We start from the raw sequence: 19,898 nt of genomic DNA, 5'->3' as shown, positions 1-19,898 counted from the left end.
CTAGTTGTTACATTAGTAACACCATTGTTAAGTGAATCTGGCCTCCCCATTGACTTTGCTTGTGAGAAGTTCCAAAAACGTAATCACATGACCCTGGGTCACTGCAACCTTTATTAAGATGAGTCAATTACCAAACATCTGAATTTTGATCTCATGACCAAGTTGAGGATGCTGCAATGGTCATAAATGTGACAAATAATTATAAATCACTTTTTTCACTGCTTTTGTAACTTTGAATGGTCACTAAATGAACTGTTGTAAGTCAAGGACCATCTGTACTTCAGTTGCAACTGTGATAACTAGGAAATTATCAAGCTTCTACAGTAGATCAAAAGTTCTGTAGTTTATCTCGGCCATTGCATTGCATAAATGTTTGTTTGTTAGATTTAAATCTTTGAATTTTCTTTGGATAAAGCATGATTCCTAATAATGAATTATACACCTGTGTATTGTAGAAAGTGATTAAACTGTAAAAAAAAAAAAGGTGCTATCAGCCAAAGTGGAATTTAGGGCAGGAAGGATTTCAAGCAGCTTAGTAGGAATGGCTTTAATGCACAATCCTGCAATAGTAAATATTGCAAATAGTAGGTTATTATTCCACACAAGGGAGAGATCACTGTAGTGGGATATTCCTTAGTGGCAAATATTCACATCTGCCATGGACTACCTCATCTTCCTATTGGTGGAAACAAATACCGGTGACCTGCCTTACCTGTAGCTGAGAAAGCAATAAAAATTGTTCAGTATTTGTACAGCAAAAAGGTTGACATGAAATCAATAGGCAGTAACAGTGACAAAATAGCTAATAAACATTTCAAAGGGGAAAGAATAGGCAGAGGATGCCTGAATGATCCCATCCTCTGTGATCACATTCTTGAAAGTGCTGGAAACAGCTTCTTCCTGGCTGGATGCACAAGAAAACACCTTAACTCTGTTGCTGAATTAACTCATTTTCTAGTTCACACAAGCCATTCAACTATGAATTAACCAAATGGCTTGAATAGGTACAATGCCCTGGGCCACAGAGAAATAAACCAAACTTAACATTAAGCAAACTTTGGATGTTGCTTGAATGCAATGGTTAGTTCTTCAAAGGCTCTAGTTGAGCATACTATGAGACTTTTAATGTATGTGTGTATGTACATGCCGGCTCCCCTACTATTTTGATGACAACAAATAAAGGTAACATTCGACTTACGACCGTTCAAAGTTACAAAGGCACTAAAAAAGTAAATTAAAAAAAGTAAATTACTACCATTTTTCATACATGACCATTGCAGCATCCCCAAGGCCATGTGATCAAAATTTGGATGTTTGACAACTGACTTAAATTTTGATGTTTGCAGTGTCTCAGGGTCATGTGATCGCTTTTGCAAACTCAATGGGGAAACCAGATTCCCTTAACAACCATGTTACTTACTTAACAACTGCAATGATTCACCTAATGATTATGGCAAAAAAGATTGCAAAATGGGGGGAAACTAACTTAACAACTGTTTTGCTTAGTAACAAATATTCTGGGTTCAATTGCAGTCTATAAATCAAGGACTATTTACATTGATCATCTTATCCAGTCAAACCAATTAACTCAGTAGTATAGATTTTCATTTAATTTCATCCTTTATGTTCCTTAACTGCCTTAAAGGAGGCTTGTAGGATTCCACCTGCCCAACTCTTACTATTTCCCTTTTATTTTTCATTGATATGGGAAAATATTCATTTTATTAGACTTAGGTGACAACCAATTCAAAACCAAATCCAATACTCTGGAAATCTCTGGTGATACAATTAGATTAGTGACATTATGGATAGGCTGATGGGCCTATAACTACTTATCTATTTTTGACACTTTTCTGCTATTCCAATTGTGGATAAAACAATCAGAGAAAAAGAAATAACGATGTAAACACATTGTGTAAAAAAGACTCTCATTTTTGCGGGGCCTCCATGGAAATTAGTCTTTGGAACAGTTAATTCTGCAGGAAGGGGTTTGTATAACGTGGGCTGAGTTTTGGTCTGGGGGAGTTAATTTAACTCTGTTTAGGGATAAATCTAATCCTTTATGGGCTATCTGACTAGGTCAACTGATCTCTTTTTGATGTTCCCAAAATGTACTAACCCTCCATTGACCCAGTTAACTGTGATGTTGGGAATAGGGTATTATGACCAACAGGGATTATGTGAGCTTTGTGCCAAAATAACAGCAGCCAACAAATTCTCCTTTTAGATTAAAAAAATGTATTGATTTTCAAAGCATTCATTAAACAAAATCTCCCACCTGAATAATTCTAAATGTAGGGAAGTAAATGAAGGTTTTTTTTTTTTTTACAAAAATTAATGATGTATCTTAGAGGTATCTCTGGAATAAAACGTGAGGGGTAGAAAATACCACCCACAGCACTGACAGAACTTCCTATTTAATTAACAGTGACATGTGCATTACAATTATCATTACATACAGAAATTTAGTGACTATTCTGTCCTATTTTATCCCATGGAGATAATCCAATTGATGTAGAGATGCATTCTAATACAACCTTTTATCCTGGTATATTCCACAAAAGAAGGAATTGTGTGATTACAGAAGGAAAATTTGGAGGAAATGCAGAATAACTTGGAAGTTCTTTAGGATTGTGAAGTATTTGCTCTACTTCAGGATTTGGGGAAGGTTTCAGCTTCATTTAAAGGGAGTCATCTGCCCTAAGCCAGTTGAAGGACTATGTCACACCCACAGCCTAGTTTTCCAGTGGGCTATGTTGCTTTCCCAGCCTGAGACACACAACCATGAGCAAAATGGACCATCAGGAAACAGACAGTCACAAACAGGCAAGATAACAGATAGCAGTAGCCTGTCACTGTGTTTTATTCCTCTCCAACAGGTGGTGGTTGTGGCTAAATCTACAAGAGGAAAGGATGAATACATTGCCTTGAGCATCTGTAGGAAAGTGGGGATATAACTCTAAGAATAAATAAATATTTTGTACAGGAGAAATAACAAGTAGTCCTTGACTTATTGCTTATTGTACCCTATGACTATTATTAAGTGTTGTACCTTATGCTTCTTAACTATTGACGAATCTTTTCTCTCATGTACACTGACAGCATTTGCACCAAGACAAATTCCTGTGTGTCCAATCACACGTGGCCAATAAAGATTCTATTCTATTCTACTTCGGGTCTAAGATTTGTTTAATGACCGTTTGAAGTCAACAGAAGAGAAGTCATTGATGACCATTTTTCACCCTTATAACCATTGCAGCTTCCCCATGGTCATGTGATCAAAATTCAGACACTTGGCAACTGATTCATACTTATGACAGTTGCAACGTCCAGGGTCATGCAATCACTGTTTGTGACCTTCTGACAGTCCAGGATTCCAGTCTCCAAGGGTATATTTAGGGAAAACCAACAAACTATGATTGATAATACTGGAATATATCTGGGTATGTGTGAGTAGATCAGGTTCCATGTTTCACAAAATCTTAAATGTTGGATTCCCTTCAGATTGAATTCTCAAACGGATTTGGTGATCTCTCACCAAAGTTAAAAAAAATGGAACTGATAAGACAGACTGCAGGAGAATACACTCTTTGGAAAGAAATACAGGTAGTCCTTGACTTACAATAGTTCACTTAGTAATTGTTCAAAGTTACAATGGCACTGAAAAAAGTGACACGACTGTTTTTCACACTTATGACCCTTAGAACATCCCCATGTTCACATGAACCAAGTTCAGACACTTGGCAATTGACTCATATTTATGATGGTTGCGGTGTCCCAGGGTCATGTGATCATCTTTTGCAACCTTCTGACAAAAAAAGTCAATATGGAAGCCAGATTCATTTAACAATCAATCAATTAATCAGAACAGAGCTGGAAGGGATCTTGCAGAGCTTCTACTCCAACCCGTGATTCAAGCAGGAAATGTGTTACTGACAACCCCGTTAGTAACTTAACAACTGCAGCAAGAAAAGTCATAACATGGAGCAAAATTCACTTAATAACTGCCCCATTTAAAGACAGAAATTTTGCACTCAGTTTTGATTGTAAGCCAAGGACTACTTGTACACCCAGTCTAAAAAAAATATCAGTGGAATAACTTGCCTCCCAGAGCTGTGGGGTAGGTACTCAATCATTAGAGAATTTGAAGAAAAGACTAGTCAACTAATAAGGACTCCAGTTATGGGCAAGCGTTTAGACTTAGACTCCAAAACCTCTTCCGGTTCTATGAATCTATGATCTACAAACGCTGATCTCACCAAGGGAATGAGCACTGCTTAAAGAGCTCCGCGAAATGGGGTTCTTGGTGGTCTCTGAGCTTGGTTGTGTTTTTGCAGACCTTTCATTACCTAGCTAGGTAACTTCATGATGATGTTGAACGAATGAAATGTCTTTAAGAAAACAACCAATCTCAGTGAGCACCAAGGAGCCCAGAGTTCAACCCTGAGCTACAATATTTCCTTCTACTGGCGTTCACTGGTACTTTTAAAACGTGGCAGCATTTTTCTATTTTGACTATTCTTGAAAAAAAGCTAAGCAAGACTGGACCATTTAGTATTTTGGTGAAAGACCAACAGGAAATTCCAAGGCTATAACCTAGATTGGGGATTTGGAAAAAAAAACATTCCAAAAATCAACCACAAGCAACTTTTATTTTTGCAAGAAAAAATCTACACGGCCAGGACATATAGAGCTAACACCTGCCACCAATGAGGAAGTCTTTATCTTTCTATTTATAAACAAGTTTGTTGAACAATCAGTTAAGACATTGGGCTTGTTGACCAGATGATTGGCAGTTCAAGACTCAAGCACTGCATGATGGGATGAGCTCCCATTGTTGCCTCTGCACCCGCCCACCTAGTGGTTCAAAAGCATGCAAATGCGAGAAGATAAATAGGTACCACTCTGGGAAAGTAACAGCATTCCATGCGCCTCAGTGTAGAGTCATGCTAGCCACATGACCACAACAATGTCTTCGGCCAACACTGGCTCCCTCGGCTAGGAAATGGAGATGAACATCACCCCTAAAATTGGACATGACTGGACAAAGGTAAACCTTTGTCTTTTTCTTTTACCTGACAGCTGAGCAACCTTCTTCTGCTACAGGTTTAGGCGAAAACTTGTGAGGAAAGCCAAAAGTATTTTATTGTCTACAACTTGCCATTAGCTTTTACATTGTACAATTCAGTATGGGATCAGGGACAGTGGTGGGATTAAAAAAAAAATTACTACCAGACCTGCGGGCATGCACTTCGCTTACATAGCATTCTAAAATGGGCAATTTTAAGCTTGGAAACTTACCTTACCATCAGCGCTGGTGAGTGAAACAGCTGAGGCATGGCAATCCGCTCTGCCGTGCCTATCAGCTGAGCTACAAACAAAGGAAATACAGGACAGGAAAGGACGTGGATGGGTGGGAAGGGCCAACTGCTGGCCGGTGCTACGGGATTGCTAGAACCAGTGCGAACTGGCAGCATACCACCACTCACCAGGCTCAAGGTTGGTTCAGCCTTCCATCCTTCCGAGGTGGGTAAAATGAGGACCCAGATTGTTGGGGGCAATAGGCTGACTGTAAACTGCTTAGAGAGGGCTGGAAATCACTGTGAAGCGGTATATAAGTACTATAGCTATTGCTATTTATGATGCCCCGGGATCATGTGATCACAATTTGTGACCTCCGGACAAGTAAATTCAGTGGGGAAGCCAGATTCCCTTAACAACTGGGTTACTAACTTAACGACTGCAATGATGCACTTAACAACTGTGGCAAGAAAGGTCATAAAACAAGGCAAAACTCACTTCACTGTCTTGCTCAGCAATGGAAATTTTGAGCTGAATTGTGGTCGTGTACATAAAATTTGCAGGGTTGATATTCTTCTCTATCTGGCCATGCAAGGTGAAAGATGTTAAAACAGTAAGGCTGAAGAATACCTATCCATAGCTAAACCCACTGGCATATATTTCTTTTTTCCCCATTTTTCCACTTTTAGAGTACATTCCACTGCCAATTTAAAGGGGGGAAGAGGGAAGGGAGAGATAGAAAGATGAAAGCATCCATAACTAAGTTTCATAAGAAAGGGCAAGGAAAAAAAGGAATTGCCTTCATTTTTAATTAAAATAAGGCAATGTGAGAGGATGTCAAAGAGAGGAGCTGGCAACACTGGAAATTTTAAAAACTTTCATAAGACTGCACTATTATATTTGCCTCAATGGGGTTTCTGAGGAAAAAAGCACTTGGGGATTGTGCCCAGATTCAGCTGACTTGGATCTAAAATGCTGGCCCTAATACTACTGAAGAAAGATGAATCCAGCCTTCAAACAACGTTGAACTTCAATTCCCATCCTCTCAGCTGGTGATGGGGGGTTTGTTTCCAACACATCTCGGAGTCAACAGAGTGAGAAAACAAATCTAGATTTATCTCTACTTTTCCAGCTATAACAAGCATTTCTATATGAACGCAAGTATTTACAAATATAAATAGCCTTTTGCCTGCAAATTAATTTTATTGAAGGGTCTTACTTTTTCCAAGGGGAGGGGCATATTTTTGCAATTTACCTCCAAACTATTCTTATGGAAAATATTTTTTTCAATGTATTGGACCTAGTTTAGTATATTTGTTCTTTTTTTTTTACAAGTGCAAGGTTTAAGATATTCAATTGACTCCTGAACTGTATTGCTGGTCGGGTATCTTTGCAAGTCATACTTCAAAGAGGCAGTTTGGGCTAATAGTTTAAGGTGCTGGACTACAACAGGAGCCTCCAAATTTGGCAACTTTAAGACTTGTGGACTTCAACTCCCAGCATTCCTCAGCCAGTATGGCTGGCTGAGGAATTCTGGGAGTTGAAATCCACAAGCCTTAAAACTGCCAAGTTTAGAGACCTCTGGACTAGAAGCATAAAAACCTGAGTTTGAGTCATGCCTCAGAGCCAGAACTCAACGGCATGATTTTGACCAATCTCTCTCTCTCTCTCTCTCTCTCTCTCTCTCTCTCTCTCTCTCTCTCATTGGAGATGCTGAGAAAGATGCGAGGAGGAAAAATAAAAGTTAGCCTTTTCCTCATTCACAAGAAATGAGGGGAATGGGGACTCTGGACCTGACCCACCCTATCAGCCCAGAGCCAGGTGCAGTGAGGAAGATCCTAGGCTGAAGCTGGGAGATCCTGAGTTCTAATCCTGCCTTGGGCATGAAAGCCTTCTGGGCGTTGTAGGGTCGGTCCTTCTCTCTCCGCCCTAGGAAGGAGACCATGGCAAACCACTTTGGAATACATTGCCTAGAAAACAGCATGGACATACCTGTATAGTCATGAGTCAAGACTGATTTGAAGGCACACACACAAAGAGTTTCTATCCAAATATTTTAGATCCACAAAAAATGTTTTATGCTCCCCACAAAATAAAGTTCGAGGGAATGGATGAGGGCCATATCAAAAAGCATTATATTGATGGTTCCTCTGTTTTCTTTACTCATCCATACCAAACCATATTCTACCGGTGGCCATTGGCTATGGGGGAACGGCACATAAGCTTTACTGGGTGCATCCCAAGTGTTTAACCCCATTATAATTTTTTTTTCACCTGAAATGACTGAGATTGTTTTCAGCGCCCGGAGAACTCTGAATGTTCGTAAGGCTGAGACATTGCCCAGGTCCACAAATTCAGTTATGTATCTGTAAACAAGGAAAGTTTCAGACAAGAAGAAGAAGAAGAAGACCATGACAGCAAAACAAGGACAGCAAAAGAAAGAAAAGAAGAGAAAGAAGGGAAGGGGAGGACAGGGAAAAAAATAGTCACTTGAGGCTGAGACCAGATATAATTATCAGGGCTTCTTACCTGGTTTATATGAAACAGTTTTATTTTTTAAAAAAAGCTGTCAGTAACCTAACATTTCAAAGCATGAAATTTTTACCTAGTCTGGTCAATTTTCTTACAAACCTGTTGAATTAAGCCAAAATTATTTGGAAACACTCAGCAAGGCACATATTGCTAAAGACTGCCTTAAATTGTCTTAAATGGGTCAGGCTTGTCTTGAAATAGTAGGGTCTCCTCCTGCTTGTGCAGGGGTTGGACTAGATGACCTCCAATATCACTTCCAACACTGTTATTCCATTATCTTAAAGTCGATGCGCTGATTTGGGTAAAGAGCTTTTCTGCCTTGGCAAATCTCAGATGCATTGATTTCCTGCAGGTCAGCTGCTAAAATATTTGTGCATTATGTATATTTCTGTTCTATGTTGTGGGTTAGCCCAGGCAAACCATTCTGTATTTCAGCTATTTAAAACAGATTCATTTATTGTATTCTAACATTCCATTTTCTTCCATGGTGAAGTTCAAGGTAATTGCACAGAATTCTTAAGAGGATCTTCCATGCAAAGATCTGTTTAATTGGCCACCATGAATTACTCACATAATTTTCCTGCAGATAAGTAGAAGGAAGATCAATAGTGCTAGGTGATTTCTCTTGCTTGCCCAACATTACAGGTAGTCCTCAACGTATAACCATTGATTTAGTGATCGTTCAAAGTTACCATCAGAAATTTATGGCCATTTTTCACATGTATGACAGTTGCAACATTTCCATAGTCATATGATCAAAATTCAGATGCTTGGCAACTGGCATGTATTTATTACAGATGTGGTGTCCAAGGATCACATAGTCACTTTTTGTGACCTTTTGACAAGCAAAAATCAGTAGGGAAGCTAGATTCACTTAACAACCATGTTACTAATGTAACAAGTGCAGTGGTTCATTTAACAAATGGGCAAAAAAGTTGTAAAATAGGGCAAAACTCACTTAACAACTCTTTTGCTTAGCAATGAAAATTTTGGGCTCAATTGTGGTCATAAGCTGAGGACTACCTGTATTGAACTTCTCATTGAAGAATATTATACATAGAAAATCTGAGGATAAGGAAAGTGAAAACCAGTATTGTACTGCAAAAACACAAAAACCATCACTTAAGTCTTAGCCTTGCAACAGGAATGACGCAAAGTGACTGGAAAAGATTTTTGGATCAAGATAATTGTAAATAGGAATGTTACTATACAACAAAAAGGAATTAATTTTCCCCAGCTCTCAACCCCAATCTGCCTGAGATCACAGGTTGGTGAACAAAAAAAAAAACTGTTTCAAAATTCTCCTATTATATAGGAAATATGTCTAAGGTTGTATGATATTAAAAAGACTCTAAGCAGCTACAATCTGCATATAAACCCATATTTTATATATTTTAAATATCAAGCAGTTGAAGAGGTGGAGGCCAAATGAGTCAAAATAATACATGAATTTAGGGATTTGTAGCTGCTATGAAAGTGAAAAGAATGAGGAAACTTTTATTAATCTTTTTACATTATAATGCAACATAAGAACATAACTGAATTTCTTTCAAATTGTTCGTGATATAAGATTCTTAGGAAAGGATCTAAGTTTTTTGAAGTTAAAAAGGAATGCAGGAAGTCAGTTAATACCAAATAAGTTAATACCTTTGATCTATTTACCCCAATATAGTCAGGCTTCTCAGTTACAACAAAATACCATATTAATGAAACAAAAAAAAGTTAAAAAGATATTTATATAATTACTTACCAATTATATCTAAATCATATTAAAATAACCAAAATATCTTTACAATCCCCAAGACTTGTCACAACTTTTGAGCACCTCCTAATATTTGGAAATTGAAAGTTGAAAAATTTGAGGCGCCTTAATTATAGTGACTACAAGTAGTTCTTGACTTACATCAATTCATTTAGTGATAGTTCAAAGTTATAATGGCACTGAGAAAAATGACTTATCACTGTTTTCACACTTAATGACCGTTGTAACATTCCCACGGTCACGTGATTCAAAATTCAAACACATAGCAACTGACTCATATTTATGACGGTTGCAGTGTCCCAGGATATGCAGCCACTCTTTGTGACCTTCTGACAAGCAAAGTCAATAGAGTAGCCAGATTTAAACAACCATGCTACTAACTTAAAAATTGTAGTGATTCACTTAACAACAAAAAAGGTTGTAAAATGGGGAAAACTCAATTAACAAGTGTCTTGCTTAGCAACAGAAATTTTGGGCTCAATTGTGGTTGTAAGTCGAGGATTACCTGTACAACATATATTAAACTGTAATGCAAAATTTTAGTAGATTTATTTCAGCAAAACTATGGAGTCATTATGGAAGAATTCAACAACTTTGGTATAACAAATTTATAATCTAATTATAACAATTAATGCTCAAATTTCTTGTAAGTCTCTTGCCCACCTGTTCTACATAAAAGGCTAGATAGAAGGGAATTTCTTTGGAGCAAGAAATACAATTTCCATCTGTTTCTTCTTTTTTCTTCTCTGGGGAAGCTACGTATTAAATTAGAATCTTCTTCACACATGAAGTCGATGTTCTGTCAATTAGTAGATTATTTAAACTTTGCCCTTAACCCTTTTTTTAATATGTATGCATGAATGCATGCAAGCCTTGGAAAAAAATCCCCCAGTTGTAAAATGAACTAGTTCAAAAGGGTTTTGTCAAAAAAATAAAAATAAAATTATACATATTGTTCCAAATGTGAATCCCAATAGCCCACCCCAAAATGCCACTGTTAAGATAGCTTCTGGCAACTGAAACTATCAATAGTAATAATAATGGGATTAAAGCACGTATCATGTATTTTTTTTCTTAAATACGGGAATTTCTTTTTACAGACTACCCCCATCTTATTACTCAGAGTTAACTCAGTAGAAGGGGTGTGGAACCCCCTACTCAAAACCTATTTTCCGGCTGACAAAGGTGGGAGAGATCAAAATATGTTAAAAGATTGTCAAAGTTAGAAGACTGGTCTTATCCCCAATTCCTGCAGTCGACAACAAACATCTATTTGAGCATGGGAGCATATTGTAGAAATCCATGGGCATTTTGTAGACCTGTGGCAATACTGTTTATGATTTCTAGCTCTAATACAGATAGCCTTTGACTTACAATAGTTCATTATTTTTCATACTTATTGACCGTTGCAACATTCCCCATGGTCATATGATCAAAATTCATACGTTTGGCATATGAGTCATACATGTGACTCATATTTACGGCGGTTGCATTGTCCCAGGGTCATGTGATCATTCTTTGTGACCTTCTGATAAGCAAAGTCAATGTGGGAAACCAGTTTCATTTAACAACCGGGTTACTAACTTAAAAACTGCAGTGAGTCACTTAACAACGTGGCAATAAAAGTCGTAAAATGACGCAAAACTCACTTTAGAACCATCTTGCTTAGCAGCAGAAATTCTGAGTTCAACTGTGATCATAAGTCGTAAACTATCTGTATTTGCCCGCAAAGCGCCTAATGCAGTGGCCTTTAATGACACAAGACTTTTAGGGACCAGCAAGGAACTCCCAAGTTTTGCCAGGGAATCATCTTTAGCTACCTCCTTGGAACTGAAATTCTGATCCAGATTGGTCCAATTCTATCACTTTTTATTTCTGCCTCTCACTTAGGGTGTGATTGCTCGTTTGTTTTGTTTTAGGCCTTAAGCACAATTTAGTACAGATGCCCCAAACCCTTTCAGAACCACAGATGCTTTTGAAAAATAGCTGCCCTTCCCATAGAAATTCTGATTTACTTACTAGAATGCTAAATGCTTCGTTTCTACAGCAGCAGCCCCAGTGGTGAGATTCGATTTTTTTTTACTACCGGTTCTGTGGGCGTGGCTTGGTGGGCGTGGCAGGGGAAGGTTAATGCAAAATCCCCATTCCCTCCCCATCCCACTAACCTGCTTTCCAGCTCCATTCTCCTGTGAAGGGCAACCAAAGGAGACCCAGCCAATCAGCTGAGACTCAGGAGGCGGAGAATAGATGGGGGCGGGGCCAGTCAGAGATGGGATTTGCCAGTTCCCCGAACTATTCAAAATTTCCCCTACCGCTTCTTCAGATCTGGTCAGAACCGGCTGAATACCACTTCTGAGCAGCCCCCACCCTTTGGGGTACCAGTGACCAGTTCCACATAGAGAGCTTTTTCCACGGATCGGAGGGGGCATAGCTTCACATACTGCCTGCATCCTGCAGATAGGGATTAGCTTGTTTGCGCGGCCCAGTTTCTGGCATGCTGTGGCCCGGCACCAGTCCATGAAATGGGGATTGGGGACCCCTGTCCTACAGGACACTTCCTACTGTAGTTGTTTTTCTGGATAATCAGCATGCTTGCAAACAATTTCCTAAGCTGTAAATTGTGTACTTTTTAAGAATACAGCTCCAGAAGCAATGCTTTAAAATAGAGATAGCTCTGGAAACCGGAGTTTCATTTTGCGGCCTATGGGTAGTCTTCGACTTACAAGAATTCATTTAGTGACCACTTTCAACAGCATTGAAAAAACATGACTTATGACCAGCTTTCACACTTGCGGCCATTGTAGCATGGTCAAAATGTGGGTACTTGGCAACTGGCATGACTGTTGCACTGTCCTGGGATCTTGTGATCACATTTTGTAACCCTTCTCAGCTACCTCCCGATAATCAAATTTAATGGGGAAACCAGATTAGGTTAACAACTGCATGATTCACTTGACAACTGCAGTGATTTGATTAACTATTGTGGCAAAAGGGTCATAAAATGGAACAAAAGTCACTTAACAACTGCCTTGTTTAACAACAGAAATTTTGGGCTCAGTTGTGATCATGTTGACGACTACCTGTAATGGATTGCCCCATTTCAAAATATTTTAAACATGAGAAACCAGATGCATAAAATATCTACAAGTTCAGGTTAAAATAATATTTTTAAAAACGTTCTAAGCTCTACTTTCACTGCAACAATTCCTATATTCTTGCTATTACAGGTAATCCTCAATTTACAGCAAGTGGTTTAGCAAGCCTTTGAAGTTATGACGGACCTGCTCCCCAAAAGTATTTATGATTTGGTTTCAAAGTTCCATTCCCACAGTCATGTGACCATATTTCGGGCACTCAGGAATTGGCCTGTATTTTCAGCTACTTGGCGCATCCCATGGTCCTACGGCTATGATTTATAATGCTTTTGCCAAAAACTAGTATTTCTTCCCAATACTAAATACTAAAAACTAGTCTTTATTTCAGTAAAAACTCCACATAAAAAACAATAAGTTTGCTTAACTGTCACTATGTTTGCTTTATGACTGTGATGCTCACTTAACAAGTGCCATAGAAATCAGGTATGGCAATGTGCTGATCTGCTAATGATCATCACGACTTACAACCATATGGAGCCTCAGTGGTGCAGTGGTTAGAGTGCAGTACTGCAAGCTACTTTAGCTGCTGACTGCCTGCAATTTGGCAGTTCAAATCCCACCAGGCTAAAGGTTGACTCAGCCTTCCATCCTTCTAAGGTGGGTAAAATGAGGACCCAAATTGTTGGGGGCAAGAGGCTGACTCTGTAAACCGCTTAGAGAGGGCTAGAAAGCACTATATAGCGGTATATAAATCTAAGTGCTATTGCTATAATGGCCAAGCTCTATTATAGCCATAAGTCAAGGTCAACCAGTATAAGATTAACATAAATGAAAAATGGTATACAAATACCATCAACAAGGTTCTCACCAGAAAACTATATTAGTCTAGTTTTTAAAAACTCAAAAGCAAAGGGCATCGCCGCATCCCCTTTATTTTGATGTCCTTCACCATTTCCTTCAATTCACCCTCTGAAAAGGTGTGAAGTTCTAGTGCCAAATCCTCAATGATCCACAGTTGTACAGTCCGGGCAGCCTGGTGTTTTCAAACAGAGTATTCATTTATAAAACCCTGAATGTTCTCTTCCACACTTGAGATCCTTAAAGAGGCACAAGTAGTTTTTAGTTCACAAGGTTCAATCAAGGACGAGCACAGACCTGGGAAGTTCCAGTTCTATTGAGCAGACAAGCTAAACAGTCCGATGATGCTGGAAGGAACTAATTTGATGTTTTTGTTTCTTTAGGGAAACAGTGCACCTCCTTCTGATCATGCTAAAATTATCTATTGGACAGCAAAGGGGATACTATTTTTCACTCATGTAAATCTCAAAGGGGTCTATACAGGTTGTCCTCCACTTGTAACTATAATGTTGCCACAAAGAGATTGGGAACCATTTGTGTAAAATGGTATAGGTTTTCCTGCCTGAGCAGGGGGTTGGACTACATGACCTCTAAGGTCCCTTCCAACTCTTTTATTGTTTGGAGAGGCAAAAAGGACCATAAGGATATTTTATCTACAGGTAGTCCTTGACTTATGACCAAAACTGAGCCAAAAATACCTGTGGCTAAGCAAGATAACTGTAAAGTGAGTTTTGCCCCATTTTATGACCTTTCTTGCTACAGTTGTTAAATGAATCCCTGAAGTTGTTAAGTTAGTAACACAGCTGTTAAGTGAATCTGGCTTCCCCCATTGGATTCTCAGAAGGTCACAAAAGGTGATCACATAACTCTGAGACACTACAACTGTCATAAATATGAATCGGTTGCCAAACCTCTGAATTTTGATCTGTGACCATGGGAAGGTTGCAGCATTCATAAGTGTGCAAAATGGTCACAAGTCACTTTTTTTCAGTGCTGTTGTAACTTCGAATGGTCACTAAACAAACTGTTGTAAGTCCAGGACTCCCCATACGGCTATAGGAGCTTTGCAAGTTGCTCTAAAGGGGGAAAAAAATTACCAGTTTGCAAAGTGATTTTACTTGTCCTTGTGTAATTATGGCCATATCCTCATAAAGTTCTCTTTGCTTGTTTGGTTGATGTTGACATCGTCTCATCCCTCGCCTGAGGATGAGCAGGTGAAGTCATTCTTGCCAATATTAAAACAATATTTTTGCCCATTCTTTCAACATCATGAAGATGGGTGAAATCTGTCAGGCTTTGGGTATCTATTATCTTGGAGGAGCATAACAAGGTTGGGAATGACCAAAATAAAAGTAATAAACATGAGATAGGGTCATCAATGGGGACAGCACATTTCATGCTGATGTAATTTTTTGTTGTTGTTGTTGACTGAGCGGAGGATGGAGTGTACTCAAAATACCGTTGTGGGAAAAGTTTTGCATCAGACTAGATTAAACCTGGGCAGATAAAATTCCCTTGCATTTGTTTTCTTCCAGTCCTGGTTTAATTTGCCGAAGCACAATTTGTTTTAGAAATTTCCCTCAAAGGATCTGAGTATTTTGATGCAATGCTCATGAGGATCACAATGTTTTTGCATGTGTTTAGTTAAGCAATGAAGAGTGTGTATGAATGCCTTGCCTTTTACCCAAAGGTGCTTTTAAGAAAGGGAACTGAACTATCTTTGTTTTTCCTTAAAGACCTTTCGCTTCTCATTCAAGAAGCTTCTTCAGTTCTGACTAAATATGGAGGAGGATAGAAGGATTGATATTCCTTGCAATCATCTGGTTTTAGTACTCTTTCTGAGAGTTATTGAGGACACTGGGAGGTTGTCTGGGTCTTCAGGTCACCTGAATAATGCAAATGGGTGTGGAACCATCTTGGGACTGGTGAAAGGTCTGTGTTGTAAACAGGAGAGAGATAAGTCATATTCTCTTCACACCCTCCCTCTGTTGAGAGGGGGCTGTTCAACCTTAATGTAGATGGCCTCTTTGGTCCCACTTCCAAACCAGCGGTCCTCTCTGTCCTTCAAATGCATGTGGATTGCCGAACCTGGTCCTGATGGGTTTGTTCTCCGATGTTGTGCCATGTATTTGTGAAGCGGTTGTTTTGTTGACAAACTTCCCTTTGTTGGCAAACTTCCCTTTCCTTCCATTCTCCAGTCAGAACCAATAAAGCTTCTTGAATGAGAAGCGAAACATCTTCAAGGAAAAACCAAAGAAGCTCAATTGCCTCTTGAAGAAGCATCCTTGGGACAACCATGACTTGGATGGTTGAGGACCTCCATAGTCTTTGATCTCCTCCTGCATTTTCCTTAGCTTTAAAACCATTTTGCCACTGTTAACACAGAGTCCAGTGCTTGAGGAACAGAGGGAGAATTTCTCCTTGGTTTTTCAGTCAATTTGTCTACTTGGTTCAAAAGTGAATTCATGCCTACGTGAGAGGTTGATCTGGATCTGTGGACGATGCCAAAAACAGGAGCCCTATATTCCGTACTTCTTTTCTCTCCGCCACTTCTAATCATACCAGCTACATTCCAAAATGTTATCACTGCTCAGACAAGGAAGGGAATTTGGAGCAGGATGACCTGGCATCACGTGTCCTGGGTGGTGGGATGACGCGAAACAGGGAGAATAAAAATAGGGATGAAAGCAATCCCAAAAGAAGAGCTAGCTGCTCTGTCAATTGGACATCTAAAGCCTAGAAAATGCAAATATAATTGAAAAGATGATTCCCATAGCATCATCTTTGGGGCTTTCCTTCCTCACGACATCCTCCCTCCATAAATAAAAGAACTAGGAATGACAGGGTAGCAATATTCCAGTATTTGAAGGGCTGCCACAAAGGTGGGGTGGGGTCAACGTTCTCCAAAGCCCCAAAAGGCAGGACAAGAAACAACAGATGGAAACTAATCAAGGACAGAAGCAACCTGGAATTAAGGGGACACTTCCTAACAGGGGGGGCAATTAACCGGTGGAACGGCTCGGCTCCAGAAGTCATGGGTGCTCCATCACTGGAGGTTTTTAAGAACAGACTGGACAGCTGCTTATTTTGAATGGTATAGGGCTGTGATATTGAAAGTGAGTCGTCACCCCAGCTCAGCTCCACCGTGCATGCATGCATGCCTCCCACCGGCCAGCTGGTCTTTGGGTCTCTGCTACTCATGCATGCGGGGTGGGGATGCATGTGTGGGGAGGCCGCATGAGTGGGGGACAACCCACACGCGTTGGATTTGGGGGATCACTGGAATAGGGTTTTCTGTTTGAGTGGGGGTTGGTAGAAGACCTCCAAGGTCCCTTCCAACTCTTATTCTGATTTATTATTAATAGGAACGCCCCATTAGCCCCATTAATGCATTCACCCTGATGTGGTTACAGCTGTGCTCTCAAAGTATTAGTGGCTGGTTTAAAGCTTCCACAATTATCATTATCTTCATGAAATAGGATCAATGGCCCAGAATCCTCTGGGAGACGACAAAGATATTACACACAGTCAAATAATAAAATGTATTCATAAACAATAAAGAAAAGTTGTAATAAAATGTAAGCACCATTAATGTAGAGCAATATGGGCTCATAACATTAAAACGAAGAAACAAGCAATTGCACAAACAATGAAAATGCCTGGGAGATGAGGGATGTTTAAGCTTGGTGCTAAGTAGATATCAGCATGCTCTCTTATGGCTTTCTAGGGGAAGGATTTCCACGAAAAGGCCCACAGTTAGGAATACTAAGCAATGGTACTCAGACAAACCTTCATAACACATTATTATGATTCATTGCACCATCAGCCAGATGTTCAGGCTGCAATTGGCATTCTTGCCCACCTATTGACCCCCTTCCTAAGGACCAGGGATAGGCAGATTGGGACATTTGATGGTGTTAAAGGTCACGTCACAGGATGGAAGCTGTTCCGAGTAAAGCAACTTTTTGGCAGTTGACTGATGGAGATTTTGTCAATGCCGGTGGTGTTCAGTTGGTGCTCCAGTTGTTTGGGGATTGCACCTATGACTTTTGGTTGTTATTGTTATTCCACTTTTCAATGTTCCCAAAGCAACTTATAAGCAATATAAACAATTATAAATAAAAATATACTCAATAAATATTGCAAAAGAGGCAAGCCAACTCCTAGGATCTTTCCTGTTTGTGGTTAGCAATGGTATCCTGCCTGTCTCTCCTGTCCTTCAAAGTGGGTTCGAAGATTGAACTAAATTTTGGGCTGCATTTAGAACAAGTGAACTGAACCTTGAGAAAACATGCACACAGCATGTGATTTGCTAAAGTAGCCCCCAAATTCTCCACCTACTGGTAGTCCTCAACTTATGACCACAGTTGAGCCCAACATGTCTGTTGCTAAGCAAGGCAGTTAAATGAGTTTTGCCCAATGGATGTGGAAGAAAGGGGGAAAAAGAAATTAAAGTGAAAATAAAATTACTGTGGGGAAAAAAACCCGTCTTTTAAGAAGGCTGGTATGTTGTGTAGTCCTTGACTTACAACCATTTGTTTAAAGACCATTCAAAGTATGACAGTTGCAGCATTCCCATGGTCACATGATCAAAATCCGATTGCTTGGCAACTGGCATTCGTTTATATTTACAGCTTCACGGGGTCATGTGATCATCATTTGCAACCTTCCACCCCATTTCCAAGAAGCAAAGTCAATTGAGGAAAGCAGTTTTCCTTAACATCCACATGATTCCCTTAACAAATGCAGCGATTCACTTAGTAAACTGTGGCAAAAAGGTGCTAAAAGTGGGCCAGACTCATTTAATGACTGCTTTGTTTAACAACGTAAATGTTGGGGGTCAATTGTAGGGCATAAGTCGAGGACTTCCTGCAATCTGTGTGCATGCTCCCTGAAGCCTGCTGAGAATTAGGAGAATCTGCAGGATTGAGAAAAGATTTGCCTTGTGGTAAGAAGGATTGTCAATACATTTAATAAAATAAATACATTAAAAAACACAATCAATATGGTAGCTGTAATTACAAATCACAGCCTTTTTTTTTAAATGAGCAGAGCGTGGACATGGCTTCAATCATCACTCTTTTGCAGCAACATTTGCGTTCTTCCCTTGGAGGAATCTGTGTGTGCTTAAACAGGAAATCTACAGGAATTCTTATAAGAGTTCTAAATTCAGCTACGGTATTTCTGTCCAAGTAACTGGATATCCAAAGCTTCCAATGACTCAAGAAACTTAATACTATAGGCACTCTAAATATCTAGAATTCTATTGAAAGAAGGGTCCTTTATTAAAATAGGAATTAGCTAAGGTTTGGTTTTTCTGTTTTAAATGAGTTGGTCTCTCTCTTTGGTGGTCTTTTGCTATTAAATACAAGCTGCCTCTCTAAGGAAATCGATAGTAAAGAGCTGGATGTAAGAGGCAATTTTGTCTTACTGAAGGTACTTGAAGTTAAAGCTTATGTTCCCATTATATACTTGCTAGAAATGAAGCTAAATATTCAAAAATGACTCAACATTTAAAAATCCAAGCAAAATTGCCCAGATTGTCATGCCAATGTCCTTTTCCAATACTTTCCCTTTAACTAAAAAAGAAAGAGGATTGGGATATTTTCCTTCCCCAATTCCTGCATTATGGCTTTGACTTTCTTCGGCTGTTTTTCCAACTTTCTGGAAAATGCTCAATGCTCAATGCTCAACTGGCTGCCATTCCCCTTTCTGACATCTTTTTTTTTAAGGATCTCACAGTTGTCCAGCTCAGGATGTTGCTATTTCACTTCCTGCTAAGAGAGCCTTCCTGCAGCTGATCCAGGAACTTAAATCTCCTCTTATGGAGATATGGGACTTAAATGGGATTAAGAATTTGCTTTGAAGAGAAGATAGGGGCTTTGCACTGCAAGCTAGCAAAGCAGCAAAAATGGGCAAATGGATCTATTGGCAGCAGCCACTATAGGTAATCCTCGACTTATGACTACAATTCAGCCCGAGATTTATGTTGTTAAGTGGGACATTTGTTAAATGAGTTTTGCCTCAACTGTTTTGCTACAGTCGTTAAGTGAATCACTACAGTTGTTGAGTTAGTAGCAAGTGAATCTGGCTTCCCCATTGACTTTGCTTCTCAGATGATCATAAAAGGAATTACTTGACCCCAGGGACACTGCAACCGTCATAAATATGACTCAGTTGCCACATGTCTGAATTTTGACCACGTGACCATGGGGATGTGACCATGGTTGTAAGTATGGTCATAAGTCACTTTTTTAGTGCTGTTGTAACTTGTAAATGGTTGCTAAATGAACCATTGTAACTCAAGACATTTTCTTGGCATCCTGACAGAAATATATTCCTTCATATAT

The 19,898-nt window shown here is 39.4% G+C and overlaps 1 protein-coding gene across 6 annotated transcripts in view; it reads right to left on the bottom strand.

Moving 5' to 3' along the window:
* Positions 1–19,898, bottom strand: part of LOC113447963 (sodium channel protein type 5 subunit alpha-like) — a 381,002-nt gene that overhangs the window by 253,666 nt on the left and 107,438 nt on the right. For 5 of the 6 annotated variants that reach the window (XM_087917483.1, XM_087917477.1, XM_087917478.1 and 2 more), the window contains one exon: positions 7,576–7,667. The exons of the other annotated variant lie outside the window; for it this stretch is intronic. In XM_087917483.1, the coding sequence (XP_087773609.1) occupies positions 7,576–7,667 (92 nt within the window). The remainder of the gene's footprint in view (positions 1–7,575; positions 7,668–19,898) is intronic. 6 annotated transcript variants of the gene reach the window in all.

The sequence above is a fragment of the Pseudonaja textilis genome, chromosome Z, assembly GCF_049901715.1.
Source record: "Pseudonaja textilis isolate UNSWEBS1 chromosome Z, rPseTex1.2, whole genome shotgun sequence".
Lineage (NCBI taxonomy): Eukaryota > Metazoa > Chordata > Lepidosauria > Squamata > Elapidae > Pseudonaja > Pseudonaja textilis.
This window is presented reverse-complemented; position numbering and strand designations above follow the sequence as displayed.